At 52.2% G+C, this 15,689-nt stretch overlaps 1 protein-coding gene across 2 annotated transcripts in view; it reads right to left on the bottom strand.

The window, feature by feature from the left end:
• GAB3 (GRB2 associated binding protein 3) overlaps nt 1-15,689 on the bottom strand; it is a 56,571-nt gene that overhangs the window by 16,305 nt on the left and 24,577 nt on the right. For both annotated transcript variants that reach the window (XM_032196232.1, XM_032196233.1), the window contains exon 2: nt 3,225-3,528. In XM_032196232.1, coding sequence (XP_032052123.1) covers nt 3,225-3,528 — 304 coding nt within the window. The remainder of the gene's footprint in view (nt 1-3,224; nt 3,529-15,689) is intronic.

Raw genomic sequence — 15,689 nt, 5'->3', positions numbered from 1 at the left:
GGGGCTCCTGGCTCCCCGCGTCCCAGTGCGCTGCCCTGGCTGCCAGAGGTGTCCTCAGGGGGGCTGCAGCGAGCTCCCAGGGTGTCAAACCACTTCTCAGCAAGGTTTAAAAACAAAAAACATGCATTAAAAGCAGCAAAGAAACCATCAGAAAGGAGCAGGAAGGGAGAAAGTCCCAGGATGGGTGCGAGCAGGAGTGACCGGAGCTGTGGGGAAGTGAGGGAGAGGTGGATGGAGTGCAGGAGCAGAAGGCTCCTGTCCAGCTTCCCGCAGCCAGGAGGGACCACGGGTGACTGGTTGCTTCAGGTGACAGCGGTGACATCCTGGGTGTCAGGCTCCATCGTGCTGGGGGAGAAGGTGGAGGTACAGGGGGGTGATGGAGACAGGCGGGGATCAGTAGGAGCTGCATGGGGAGGAAGCAAGGCATTTACACGTGGTGAGGGGCAATACCTGGAAGAGACCAAGAGGGAGCCCAAGAGGGAACCTCTTCCTCCCCCAGCAGCTCCCGTGCCTTCAGCACAGCCACGGGCACAGTTCCTTGTGGCAGCCGAGTGCCATGGGGCGAGGATGGCCGGTGGCTGGTGGCCAGCCCGTCCCGCCTGCCGCCCGCCCAGGTGCTTCCTGACATCTGCTGGAGCTCGCGCTTCCCCTCCACCGGCCAGCCGGCCCCTCCTGTTGACTAAAACGTTGGCCTGACGGGGCCAGCTCCGAGCTGCCTAAATGTCGAACCCGAGGCCTCTGGTGAGGAGGAGCCGGCTGTGAGCTTGGCTTCGTCGTGGCTGTCAGGGGCTGAGCCATGGCACAGAGCCACGACCGCGCTGTCTGTGCCCACAGAGCATCAGTTCGGGGGTTCACTGGTTCGGGGTTTGGCCTCAAAGCTACCGTGAATTCTCAGAGAGATGCCAGGATTGTAAGCGATTGATTTCCCACTGTGGTATTGGCTGTGAGAGTCACCTCAATGCGGAGCAGCTCGGTAAGGTTTCCTGCTCTGCATGTGCCTTCCTTGTGGTGATTCATTGCAGGGACCGTGCCTTGTAGCGGTAGCGTTCACGTTAAAAAAGCGTGCTGCATTTAATAGGGCTTTTCTTATGCTAATTTTTAGGAGTAATTTGTTTAAACCTCCAACCTCTTGGGGGATTTCTGTGCTCCCAGAAAGCTGAAGCAATTTATCAGTATTTGAAACGTGCCGTGCAAGCTGTGCAACTGTGCAGGCTGAAATCAGAGGGCAGGAACAGAAGCTGAACATGCCCTGCAGCCTGAGCCAAATCCACACCAGACCCGACCACACTGGCAGGAGCTGCGGGCTAAATAGGAGGTGTTATTTGCCAGGAGGGATGTAGCAAGTGCATGGCTGGAAGCTCAGCTTACACTGCCCGCGATGCAGACTGCAGGCTCAGCTGCCAGACTTTACACTGAACCCAGACAAATGCTCTGCACTGCAGGGGATATTTGCCTCGAGGAACAGAGCAGAAAGCTGGGATGTCAGCTCTTCAGCCTGCCACAGCAAGAGCTGTCACTTCTCATCCATCAGCATCTACACTGGTGGTCTTGGCTGGGAAACACCCGTAGGATTCTGCCAGTGCTGCCCACATACAAGCCACACTACACTCGAGCAGTACAACAGAGATTTCTAGTAATAATGCATCTTTCCTGGGGAGTGCCTTGGCTCCTCTGCCTCAGATCACACCTCCTTGGGCACGTCCTCAATGCAGTGCCAGAAGCCTACACGTACATTGGAAAGACAAAGAAATACATTTGGTTCTTTGTCTTGTGAGGGAAGACAGCTTCGTGTCAGGCTGATTGGTAAAGCTGCATCCGATGCAGCACCGCAGCGAGAGCAGCAGCACAAGGGCGACAGCTCCATTTCAGCAAGGGCCGACCAGCAGGGAGCAGGTCACTGGACAGTCCCTAATTACCCCAAACTCCGATGGACTTGGGGGATGACTGCCATCCCCCAAAGCTACCAGCTCAACTCTTCAAGCTGTACCCATGGGCAGTGTGTACTGGCACAAGAACACGTGCCAGCAAGTTTTCCTGGTGCTCTCTAGAGCCAACATGAAAACGGCAGACATCAGATTCATAACAGGAACGCTGCAGAGCTCTTCCACTCCCATTTCCCCTCAGAATAAACTACTGAAAAGATGATTAAAGAAGGCGAGGAACTGGGATAGGTTAAAACCAAACATCTCATGGCCTTTTGCTTCCTCTCTGCCAGGTAAGGGTATGCCCACGCAGCAGTGGGAGCACAGCAGCACACCGACCATGGCAGGATAGACTGCCCCTAAACATCTTGCTGCCCTTTGAGTCCCCTGGTGGGGCCAAGTCCCTCCATCACCACCCTTTTCTGCCCTCAGGCTGGCTTTTATCACCACGAAGGGCTTAGCCCTGACTCACTTCCTACAAAGCTCTGAAACTGCTGCTGTATCTGCCCATTGGAAATGTCAAGGGAAAGACAGATGGCTGTTATCTGAGCCTGATTTTCTCATTTGAAAGGTAAGTTGATGATGACATGGGTCCTGGCTTTAATTCCTGGCTAGATCCCTCTTGGAGTGGTTAGCTCCTGGAAGCTTTCCAGGAAACTCACCCCACTGACTGCCCGCAGGTGTGGGGCTGGCAGAACAGGCCGGCTTCGTGCTGCACTGGAGGACCATCGCTTTAGCCTAGACAGACACCCCTAGCGCTCTCCTGTCCTCTGCCTTTGCTTTATTTTTCTTCTCACTAATAAGCTAGGATAGTTCACCATTTTTGTCATTGATTTATGTGTGCACATACACCCAGATCTGCGCACATTCCACGTTCAACAAAGCTTGAGAAAACGCGAGTTTTGCAGAACACTTTCCTGGAACAGGTGTCTTACGTTAAGCCAAACTAAATAAACATGGGCCGTGTAATGAAATAAACAACCCCAGAAGATAACACTCAATCAGCTTTTCACATAAACAGTACCTTTTCTTATTAAGGACCTGCTGTTTATTCTAGCAGCGATTGCTTCATCGACGTGAGACCAAGCGGCCAGCTCTTATTTCCGCCCAGCAGAAGCCAGCCCCCCAGTAACCTTCAGAGCAGGGTCTGCACCGCCTCAGGACCACGTGGAGCTGTAGGAGATGTTAAGTCCCACATCCCTTGCCACCCCAATGAGCCCTATGCTTCCTTTTGCCCCGAGCAATGCTATGGAAAACCCCAACCCCAAGCCAGCCCCAAGCCCCAAGATAGCACGATCCTACCTGTGCCATCTTCCAGATGCCCGAAGTTGCAGATCTGGCTGATGTTGTGCACCCAGATCTGCATCTCCTCCTCAGTTTTGGCCACCAGGTAGAAGGTGCGGTAGGTGGTTCTCACGATGAAGACAAAGTTGTTCTGAAACTCTTTCCTGATGAAGTTGGGCCCCGAGTGCTTCAGCACTTCGCACTCGTTGAGGTCGATGATGCGGATGGGCTTTTTGGAGTGGTTGTTCCTGTAGTACTCCAGCACGTCGGGGTTCCCGCTCATGCGGCCTCGGCGCAGCACGAACCAGCGCTTCCTCCATGCCTGCAGGTGGCACAGACAGGGCCCGTCAGCCTCGCGACACAGCCAGCAGCACTTTTTGGCGTTAGGGCTTGTTAATAAACCTGTGGGAATGGGACTTGGACCCGAAGTGTTTGCTCTCAGCTTGCGTTTGGGGCAGGATGAGGAGAAGGGCTGTCACCTGGGGGAGCACAGGGAACACGGCTTCTCTCTCCTCTCGCCCTCAGCCTGCCAGCATGGTGCGATGGCTCTGATGCTTCACCTGCCTTTAGCTACAGCGGGTGAACCCAGAAGAGATTGTAACACGTTTTCCTTTCAGCTGGGACCACACCGTGTGCTGCAGCACGTGAGCTAACACCTGGCAGCACGCACCTCCTGCCCAAAGCGAGGCCTCCGGATGACCCGCACAGCTTCCCTGGCCAGGAAAAAAGCTGTTAATGAGCTGCCAGCTACTTCTGGAAGCCCAGAGCAAACCCTGAGGGAGCTGTAGTGCTAAGAAGTTAAGCGGGAACCTCCCCAGCGCTGCAGAACATCTGTTTACCCAGACTCTGCTTCCAGGGACGCCGCAACCTGCACCAACCCCTGTCAGCACCGGCATCTCCTGGGCCCACATGGCTGAAGGCACGGGACCCACACAGGCTAAAACGAAGACTGAGATGCCGCATCACTTCGTTAAGCTGCACGCAAGTTTCTAGGAACAAAATAACATTTTCCGCTCCTCCAGCAGCTGCTGCAGTTCAGCAGCAGCACGAGAGCCCCTGCGCTGATTACAGCTGTCACCAGCACGCTTACTTCAAGGGCCAAGAGGAATCCACCCTGAGCTCTGCTCCACAGAGGAAAGCTGAAGCAAGGTGTCAGCAAACTCCTTGCAAATAGCGTTTGGATAAAACCAGCTCTGACGGCAGCCCCGTGGGGGCAAAGAGGCTTGCACAATGCCCAGGTACACAGTCACCATAGAGCCCCAGATGCTCTAATTGCCTTCATCAGTTAAAAGTTTAGCAATGAAACATCTAACAACCACCCCCTGCCTAAGCATTACGCAAGTGCTCGCCGCAAAGCGACTCATCACAACGTGAACCTGGGCAATCGCTTGCACTTGGGTTCACCACAGTGCTCCTTTCGCAGGGCGGCTGTCGGACTGACACCCAACCTGCTGGCCTTGGTGCAAAGTAACTGATGGCAGGATGCTGTCACTGCATCGTACAAATCCTTACCGGGACACTTGGGGCTCAGTACAGGCACTACAGATTTCACCGACAGTTCCTGTGAGTACAGCAACAGTGAAAGCAACCAACAAAAAAATAGCAATCCTTTGTTAGGAGGTGTTTGATTTATTTTTCCCCCGCACTTACAGCGGTTTCCTCACAGTGCAAAGCTTTTGCCTTTCCATACTCATCTGATATTTTATCTAGAGATGAATCTACTCAGCCTGGCAGTACCTTAATCTATTTTGAAAGCAATAGACTAGTCATAAATAACAAAGAGGGACCAGAGACTGCAGTACTTTAGAGGGAGCTCTTGCAAGGCTGACTAACACGCAGCAGCTGATGTACAGGAGTGGCTCTCAAAGCAGGGCCGCATCAGGAACGGATGCAAAGCAGAGGTGAGGTGCCAAGTATTGCACAAAGAAAATTCAGGGTCACCTATACGACCTGTCAAGGTTTGAAAGTGATTTGGTCTCTGTTAGAAGCAGCTAGAGGCAACATCAGATCACTGAGATCTTGCAGAGAAGTTGGATTGTGTAGGAACCAAGGAAGAAAGTGACACACGCACCCTCCCCAAATCAAATTAAAGCAAAAATGAAGCTTTTAATGGAGAAAACAGCTCCCTGAGTAGCAAATTTCAGTAGTAGAGCAGAGTCATCTTGCATTGCATAGCCCTGGACAGGGCCATGCCACCACCTGCAGCCCAAGCTCCACGCATGCCTGATGCACAGCCTGCTGGTGCAGCAGGATTGGCAGCTCAGCTCCCCTAACGCACACACAGCCCAGGCAGCAAGAAGAGAAATGCCTCGGGAGGAATAAGCCAAAAAATATCTCCTTTGCCCTCCAAGGAAGCTGGCTGCTAAAGCAGCCAGCAGGAACCACCTGAGCTCCCCCAGGGCACTGCCACTGCCCTCAGGCTGCTGGGCCTGCAGCTTAAATTTGGTTCCTGATGGAGAGCCGGTGGAAATCACCTGCACGGGAGCACGGTGAGGGAGGAGGAGGTGGGTGTCTCTGGGTCAGGCTGGACAGTACAGCATCTGTCCCCATTTCTTCAGCATTTTGACTTTAACGAGCCTAACGGGATCTGTAGGCTTCAGGAGAACCTGGGCAGCTGGTGAGAGGAGAGCAGAAACCCTCAGCTGTGCTTTGCAAGCTGGCACAAGCTCAGGAGCTGCCCCATGACCCTCCCTGCGGGCAGGCAGCCCCACCAGGCTTCTTGCAAGGAGAGCGGGAGGTGCCTGGTGCTGGTGGTCCACGACGGGAGAGGAGGAGACACCGAGGCTGTGGGAAGCCCTGGTTATCACGCCCGGGCAGCCAGAGCACAGGGCTGGGTGGAAATAACGAAATCAGTGCGGGTGCAAGGGGGAGGTGATGGGGACTTTGGGACGATGGGAGGCTGAACCAGGGCTGCTATTACACATGGGCGACTGATGCACCGGGGGTGTCGGTGCCAACACCAGATAAAAAAGGCCACAAACAAACCAGTCGGGTGCTGAAAATGTAGCTGACTAGTAAACATGTTGGGAGCCTGCATGGGAAGGTTTTAGCCAGGGACTGTAACCGCTTACCTTCTGCCTGGGAGCATGTGTTGGGTTTTGTCTGTGAGAAACAAACACAGCATGTGAGATCTAAATAATTAACTGCAGCACACACAAGCTCCATGAGGTGAATTGGCCTGGAATAGGATTTATCCTGTGAGGTTTGATTTTTTTCTGGTTTTAATAACAAACCAGGGGATGGCCAAAAGGCTTGACATTCTTTACCAGCTGAATTAATGCTCATGACTCCCCCGCGAGGATAATCTTCACCAGGCACAGTGAAGCCAAGGGGAAGCAGGACAAGGCGTGCCAGCTCCTCGCTCGCCTGGAGGCCCGGCAGTGTGCTGGCCGCTGTGGGGAGGCCCGGCAGGGAAAGGAGAGGCCGCGAGCTCAGTGCTGGGAGGAAGGGGAGCAGCGGGTGCCATAGCAGAGGGGCTGACCTGGGGCTGGGTGTTCCAGTGTGCGCCGTGCTCCTCCTTCGGCTGCCCGAGCCGCGGAGTGGTTTTGGGTACCAGCAGAGCCACAGGGCAATTGTCCTGCAGCTGTGCCGGCGTTTGAGACCAAAGTTTTCGAAGAACCACTTTAAAACGTCTTATTTTAGGGAAAAAAAAAAAAAAAAAAAAAAAAAAAAAAAAGAAGAGGCAGAACTTTATAGCGTTTCCTATAAATGATTTCTAAGAGGAAGTTTGAATTCATACTGGACAGCCCTGTGAGCAGCTGGTGTCTCGGCCTGTCGACAGCGCGGCGGTTCAGAGCTGCCAGCCGCAGGGCGATGCGCCAGGAGGGGTTCAGCTCCCACCTGCGTCCTCGTGCTCACAGAGCCCAAGGGTGCTGTAGGGAGCAGCTCATGCTTTGCAGGAGCAACGGGCCAGCCCCTCGCAGGAGGGCTCCTGCCTCCTGCTCTCTGCCCACCTGGTTGTGCATTCAGGCTCGATTAACTCACTTGTGGAAATCAGAGAAGAAAAAGACCTCTTAAACCTTCCCCCAGCTGCAGTGATGGCTTTGCTGTCTCAGTCCTGGCTGTAGGGTTGCAGCTCCCATCAGCTCTGCATAATAAATCTCCTTAACGAGGCTGCCTGCGTGTCCCTTTTCTGGGGGACAGCGGAGCTCGCTGCCTATCACCCCTGGCTTTAGCACTCTGCCCGCCTTGTTTTGCCTCCCTTGTGCCCAGCTTCTCGTATTTTCTGCTCAGATCTCACAAACTTCAGCAGCAAGAGGCTGAAGAGGCTTACGGCTGGGAAAGAAAAGTCAATGAATCTTCTCCTGCCCTCGCAGCTCTGTTTTCTCAAGGGGAAAGGCTCTGAAGGACACCAGCATGCCCACAGCAAGCCGCGTTCAGCACAGCCTCGTACAGCTGCTCTGCGCATCCCGCGCAGAGGACCACAGTACGATGATTTCGGGACGGGCTACTGTCTAACACCCTATTTCCATCTGCTAAGTCGTGAGTCACTGACTGAGTCACTTGTCTATCTGCCTGTGGTGGTTTCAGTATGAGTCTAAATGAATCTTATTTCAGGAAAGTCAGCATGAGCCTTCCTCGGAGGAGATGCAGGGGAAGGGGAAATACCTTCTTCTTTGCAAGGTGATATAGATACAAAGATTGACTAAAAATGCTACCCTAAAAATTTCCTGCACTCTATGTGCAGCAAAAGCTTTGTAATAAAGCATCTAAGGTGACGTCCTTTAGAACCAGGGAGCTTTCCTTTGTTTCTGCTTCTCACAAAAAGCAACCTGTGGTTTGTGTAGAAATAAATGACACACACTATGAAAAAAAAAAAAAAAGAAAGAAAGAAAAAGACCCGGACTCAACTGTTGTCTGCTAACCTACACACATTCCCACTGCCTGCTCCACATCCCAATCCATATTTATGGTGCTTTACATATACAAACATCTGCAACCAACTGAGTCACTGCTATTTAATAAACATGCAGATTCTTTGTAAAGCTAACGCGTCCATTTGGGCACAGCGGGTCAAAGTCATAGCGACCTAGAAACTTGGGAGGTTTAAGTTCTTAGAAACCTTGCAGGAGATAAGCAAATGAGTTCTGAAAGCAGAATTAAAAATGACACCACCAATAAATGCAACAAGTAATTCTCCCAGTGTGTCTGGCCACACATCCCTGGGATGAACAAGGCAGTGAAGACGGACTCAGGTGCTTTCAGGACGTGACAGAAATTTCTGTGTCTCCAGGTGGGATTGAACCTGAGCTGCCACCACTTCCAGCAGCCTGCCAGCCGTCCTGGTGGACCACTCATCACGAGAGGCTTGCAAAAGCCCCGTGCGGAGGGATGCTGGCGCTGGACAGCCTGCTTTGCCCCATGGCAGGCTGTTGGACCCTGTCCCACCAGCACGTCAAGGGGATGTGGCCTCATGCCTTCAGCATCCTTGTACTCTCCTTTCTCTTTCGTCTGTTTAAGGACAGTTCAGGGGAGACATACCAGCAACAGAAGACAGCCCCAAAACCATCAGGCAAAGGGCTTGGTTTGGAGCCACTGAAAGATCTCCTCCCAGCAAACCCCTCCTCACTGCTGGGGCACACGTTTTCCTTCCCGAGGGCAGGCACTGCGAAGCACGAATCCCTTCCCACTGCCCCCCAGCTGACACCTTCTGGCTGCTGCTACATTTCTGCAGGCAGCTACGCTCCTTGACAGTGAAGACTTACAGGCAGGGCTCTTCACATGAGGATGTTTACAGCCTCACCAGCTAGCCAAGAGTTTTAGTTCCATATTCCCTCGCAGCATGCTTATGTGCAGTATCTCAAGTGACATTATTATTACCGTCCTGAACGCAGCTTGGATTTCTCCAGTGCTTTCTTTCCCCTGAAGTCCTGCAGCACTTGGCAGCTGGTACACGCCTGTTACACGCCACATATGCGGTGAGTGGTTCACCTGCCCCGGGGTACACCTGCTGCCGACACCGTGCCATGCTCCCCATGGCCAGGGTGCTCATGCCTTTGGCTTTGGCTGGTCTCTTCCATCCCAAATCCTCATTTCCCTGTGTGATGTGGCAGAGGAAAATGGGTAGAAACCCCCCGGTCTGGCTTGGTGCCACCCCTTTGTCAGCTACAAAATGAAAGCCCCACTTCTCAGGACTGTGCTTTTTGCAGAAATGAGTTAAAACCAGGGTGAAACCAACACACTGCTCAGGCTCTCCTGGATTTGACAACATAATTTCATTTTCTATCAGTGGGAAAGGGGCCACTGAAACCTCATGCAGCACGGCAGGGATCCCGACAGTTGCATGAAAACTACTTGTGTAAGACAGCCTGGAAACCTTTAGGGCTTTTCTGACTTGTCCACAATAAATTCTTTAACACCAACACAGTAATAAGATAAAATCTTGACTAGAGGTAGATTCCAAGTTCTTGGAAGCTTTCATCCAAAACTCTTGCATAATCCTAAAGGATTTTTAAAAGGCTCCATGCAGATCCTTGAGATCCCCCTAAAGCGAGGCTGCCTGCAGGTTGTTTGAGCAGCAGCTCTCAACCACGAAAGCTGGGTATCAGCATCTGCTGGATGGCCGAAGCTATTCAACTCAAAGTAGTTTGCAGTTATTTTTGGAAGCAAACACAGGAAAACGTATACACTAAAGGGACCGAAGTTTGGACAAATTTTGAGCAAATTCGCTAAACTAATAGCTTTTATGGAAGGACTCCAAACCTCCCCTGCTAAGGGAAGAAATCGAGTTGGGGCTAATCCCCTTCCTTGCAGCTCCCCAGCAAGATGTAAATACAGATGTGCGAAGTAGTTAAAGACCAGAAGGAACTGCAGGTTTCTCAAGCCTGAAGATTGCGCCCTGCCTCAGGCTATCTGGAGTCCCTCTCCTCTGTGTTACTGGGAACTGGCAGTTTTCTCAGTATTTTTACACCAACAGAACAAATTTTGCTGTTTCACCTTGTTAACTGAACATGTGGTGTGAGGTCAGCAACAGTCACGCAGCCTATCTATAACTGTCTGAGCTCACATGATGCTACGGCTCCGAAGAGAAGGAACATAAACAGGAAATTGGGCAAAGTGACTCTTTTAGTAGGGGACCACAACACCATTTTTTTTTCTTTTTCAGTAGCTAAACTTTTTAACAACACACTGCTGGATCTGATGAAGAAAAGCAGAGTAGCCAGCATGATCAGAAAAAAAAAAAAAAAAAAGCCACAGATGTTTACGCTGTGACACTTCAGCCTGATGATAGCAATGTGCTCGATGCAGCGAAATGACCCCACTTTCCGGGTTGTGCTCAGAAGCTGGGCTCATCGCCCCGTGTGCAGGGAACGAGCTGGTATCAGATGCATCCCCCACAGCCACCGTGGGCCAAATCTCGGCCGTCTTTTTGTCCACCCGCGTCCAATTCCCTGCCGTAGGCTGCAAGCGCTTCGACCTTTGCACTTCATTTTCTCTCCTAAAATTGCCTGGAGAAAGGAAGTGTGCGGGAGGCAGGCAGCGGAGCGGGGAGGAGGTGCACATGCGTGGGAGGGCTTGTCTTGCAGAGCAGGCCAAGTGTGTTGAAAACAAGAACCAACCTTTCTGGACACATGTACGGAGATAGGAAGGAAAAAAGAGAGAGGCCCAATGTCACAACAGCAACTGCCACATGTCCAGAAGAGCTCGGGATCCAGGTGTGTGGAGGGGGCACTGGTTTCGGAGGGCTCGGCGTGCTCCCTGCTGTGCAGATGCTGAAGATCTCTGCTGGGATCGATGTGCTGGCTCGCAAGCCGTCCCACGGGAGCCACCCGGCCTTCACGGTGACATTTAGACTCTATTGAAGTAAATGGCAAAGCTCCCACTTGCTTGGAGAAGGCCAGGTCCTCCTCTCAACAGGAAGCTCTGAGAAATGCAGAGATTCCCAAAAATGGAAACACATGCCGAAGGAATCATCTGAATCGAGAAAATCTGCCTTAGACAAATGAGCAGCCTTTCTATCTACCGCATCAGACGATGAACTCACCCTTCACGGGTCTAGCCTGGGGTTTGTGGGTTACTCCCAGGCTGTCCTCAGCCCTGACTTTTCTCCAGCCAGACAGCGAGTGTCTTCTGGTGATCTCAGGCACGAGACCCCATTTTGGGGGGACACAGGCCCTCCCTGCCACTGGGTGCTACCTGCCCGGCCATTTCAGTAAATATCAGAATTGCAATTAAGAGTACACTAGGAGTGTGGGAAAGACAGACTGAAATATATGGTGAAATACTTTGAGTGAGCTCCCTTGAACTGGTCGGGATGGCTGCAGGTACACAGGTGGGGTGTGTGTGGCCACACCGAGCCCCACAGCACCGAAGGAGGCTGGAAGAGCTAAGTGGCTGCGTTCACACCCACCTGCTCATTTTGAAGTACAATATTAGAAAAGCAGCTGTGCTAAGGAGTTTATGCATCTATTTTGATTGTAGTTCTGCTGCTTTGGACTGCCTTTTCACCAATGCATTGGGTTGCTTTGCCTGTAAGTATCCTGCTAGGCAGTGGTACATTTTAAGAACCAGTTCTCCTTCTTCTTTAAAAGCTCTCCTAAATTAATCTTCTCTGCTTTACACTGCACAGGAGACTGAGCTGGTTTTTAGACGTTTTTAGAATTATACTTTCATTCTCCTTAGTTTGTGGAAAAGTGGTCATCACTCATACGGCTCCTAATATACAGCATCTCTTGCCCGTCATTTTTTATTTTAAAGTACATAAATGTTAGGAAAAATATAAACAACGCTCCCCATGCCAGGTTTTCTTTTGTTTGTTTAAGAATCCTCTCTGAGTTGCCAGAATTTTTCTGGAGTTTTTTTCAGAGTTTTTGCTGCTGCGTCCTGCATCTCATCCAAGGAAGCAGGGCTCTCAGGGCGAGGCTTGAAGGGCTAACACCCCGCGAGCTCCGCTTCCCTCCACACTTGAGGCGCATTTCACAAGCTCAGCTGGCTAAAGTCAGCTCGAGTATCCAAACACCCATCAAGTAAACTTCCCATGCTTCGGGGGCAGCCACACATTTCTTCACCCTGCCTGTGAAATTCTGCAGATCCGCGCAGTTTTTCTCACTGTGCTACTTCATGCCCTGCTGACTTCACACCAGCACCAGGGGCAAGGTGCTCCAGCAGAGATGGAGTGAGGAGCAGAGCTGGCGCCGCTCCCCAGCTGCATTGTTCATCCTCACACCTTTCTCTTCTGCCTTCCTAAAATGGGACCTTCAAGCTGTGACCCACAGATTCATTAAGCTTTTCCAGTCCCTTGTTAATGCTGCAGCTTCTGCCATTGTTGTGAAGACATCTCTGTGCCCTCGGCTGGCATGCCTGGTGCAGCACTGCTATTTGTTTCCACCTCCTGAGCCTCACAGCCAGAAAACAGCATGGCAAAGCTAGCACCAACAGCGTGCTTAATGTTTATCTTAATTTGCATGACTTCTCAAACTTCCCTTGCTGGACCCACCGATGAAATCACAACATGTTCAGAAATATTAAATCATTTCCTCAACATCTGAATATAACGGGCTGCAAGAGGAAAACAATCGCATTTGGCACGTTGCGCGCTTTTGCCTCAACGTTCCGAATTCTGGAGTCCCTTCGTGTTGTGGATTTGCACTCGATCACAGCAGCACTGAAAACAACTGCATGCCATAATTCATTTCCTAGGAAATCCCCGGACTTGCCAAGTACTAGCCTTGCCTGGAAGCCTGTGTTTTGGGTGCCCGCAGCAGTGCCCAGCCCAGGCGATGAGTTCAGGATGCCCCAAACCAGCCGCTTACCCCTGGCCCGAGGGCAGCGGGTCGGTGCCCTTCAGCTGTGTGCCTGCCCTAGCAGTGGCTGCTGTCCCGCTCTCTTTGCAGTGTGGAAAGGCAAAATTCAACGTGGCCCTAAACCGACAGGGCCCAAACCTCCCTGCTCCAGCCTCCAGAGGATGGGCCGGCTTTCCTGAGCAGGTGCCTTCCCTTTGGGGTTACATTCGGCCAGTTGTCAGTATTTTGTAACGCAGACTCTTTGCGAGTGCAGCAGGAGTAAAAATCTCTGCCAAACTCCGCAAAGAGTGGAAACGGTTTGGGAGTAAAAACAGATTTCAGAAACAAAAGTTCAGCTTGATCTATTGGGAACAACGTGCAATTAATGTACTCAGCAATATCTCAAACATGAGCAATGTGGGAGAAGGGTAATAGCTCCCTTTCCATCATTTTTCAGCCTGTCAGAGCACTGATCTATTAAAACACCAAAAGCCAGAGCCTGACCAAATGGAAACAGGTAAACTCGGTGGCAGGCAGTGGTGGTGTGCAGCTTACCCAGATCATCTCCTTTAAACCATAAAACTGTCGCCGAGAATGTGCTCGTGGGATGGTGAAATAGGATCAATGTTACTGTTACAAAAGTGAGGACAATGAGCCAGCTGGGTTTTTCCACAGTCATTTTCAAAACGGCAGCATTTATTTCTGCTTTTCTGAAACTTCTCTCTCTCTTCTCCTCCCTTCCCTATCTCTTTCTCGTGGGTTTTGCACGCCGAGCTACACCCAGAAGATGAGGTCACCGGGCAGCACTCGGGATAAGGATGCTTTCTGCTTGGGTGCTGCTAGCACTGTCCCGCTGGGTGCCCTGGAGGCACGGGGGACAAGGAAGCATTGAGCCTGGAGGATGCCCCTGCCACTGCAGCAGGGAGAGGTGCCTTGGCACGCCCTGTGAGCCAGTCACAGATGGTCTCAGATGATCACAGAGGGTGAGGTTGCCACCAGCACTGTTAGGAATGTGTCTTCTTTCCCCCTGCCCCCAAAATGGGGCACCTGAAGCACACCTGAGCGTAGCCTCACCATCTTCACTTTCCTCTGACGGGAAAGCTTTGTCACTGGTCTTATTACTGATCTTAAAGCCGTTCCCTTCTATTGAACCCAGCCCAAAATTCATAAATCCTCAAAACCAAAGGAGCACAGTCCACTGTACAGTCTGCAGCGCTTGCATGTGCTTCAGAAGGAAGTGAATGTAAGCGTGGCTGCTGCTGCTGCTAATGTGACACTGTCAACCTGAACTGCAAAACAGGAGCTGAAGTGAAATTCAGCCTAGCTTGGAGTTCCTCTGCTAATTTTTTAAATCGCAGAACCTCATTTTCATTTTTAAAGTGCTTTTTGTTGCTTCTAACCCCATGGGAGAGATCCGTGAAGAAAGGGAAACCAACGGCAGCAATGCTGAGGCAGCCCCATACATTGAGATCTGCTCAAAGGACGCAGCAGCTGCACAAACCTCCCAGTGCAGTGCTCTGAGGACATCACCAGATCCTGCTCAGCCGAGCGGAGAGCAGAGCCCATCTGCCCTGCAGAGCCTGGCCTCTCCCACTCCTCCAAACAGCAGTGCTCCTGCTGCAAAATGGTTAAATTACTGATGGTCCATGCCCAACCCTTTGCTGTGAGCTTGCTTCCAAGAGCGCAGACCCTTGACAGTCTGTGCTGTGGCAGTGACACAGAAACCACCGCTCAGAGCATTCGTCTGAGGGAGGGTGTGGAGGCAGACTCACCACAAAGAGACCGTATGAAAAGGCCTTTGCTTGGGGCTGATCCCACTGTGTGCAGGCTATTCGAGGAAAACAAACAAGACTTTCCCTGCTGCTGCCCTCACTTAAATTGGGTGCTCTGGAGCCGTGTGGAGTCTTTCAGCCCTTTTTGTAAGGGCTCAGCACCCCGGGGAGAGGACGTGAGCCAGTGTGGGCAGGAGTGGAGCTGTGGGAGCTTTCAGCCAGTGACCAAAGTGTGCCTCGGCCCGTCGCTCTGCATGTGGACACTGCAAGTCTCAAAGCACCTCTGTTGTGACAGGCCGTGTTTGTATCAGATAACTGAACAGTGACAGCAGGTAGCAGCGTGAGGAGGGATGAGGGCTGTGTTTAAACGGGTGGTTCAGGGGTTCATGTCCTAGCAGCAGAGCAGGAGAAGGTGATGGCGAGAGGTTTCACCAGAGGAGCTAAAGCAAGAGCTTGGGGGATAGCAGGGGAGCCCCAGCTGGCAAGAAACTTGGACGGGCAGGAATGGGAGGAGCAGGAAAGCTGAAGGACAAACATAAAATGAATGGACTCATCGGCAGGGATGGAAAACCTGGGCAAGGAACTGCTGGGTCCCCAGCCAGGAGCCGCAGGGCCGGTGGCAGTGCCCTGCCTGGCCGGTGTTGGGGGTTCCTTCTCACTAGGGCCAAGCAGAAAGGAAAGCAACGTGACAGGAGGGAAGGGGACATTCCTGAAGTCCTGGGAGGACAGCAGGGAATGACGAGAGACGTCCCCACGTCCCTGTTGTGTGCCTGTGGCCACAGCACAGCCTGCCCGGGCCTGGACGCCTCAGGACGCCACAGCCGCTGCTGAAGAATGGCCCCGAGCCCCAGACACCTCCTGTTTTGCTAGCACGCTGCAAGGGGAGTGCAGGAGCTAATCAGGACTTGTGCTAATTACGCTGCCAATCGCCGGCAGAGGACAGGGAGGTGGCTGGGAGCCAGCAGCGGGGCGGGTGGGCCCGGAGCTGT

Source organism: Aythya fuligula, chromosome 13 (genome assembly GCF_009819795.1).
Source record: "Aythya fuligula isolate bAytFul2 chromosome 13, bAytFul2.pri, whole genome shotgun sequence".
In the NCBI taxonomy this organism is placed as follows: domain Eukaryota; kingdom Metazoa; phylum Chordata; class Aves; order Anseriformes; family Anatidae; genus Aythya; species Aythya fuligula.
Note: the sequence above shows the minus strand (reverse complement) of the source record. Positions and strands in the feature narration are given on the sequence as shown.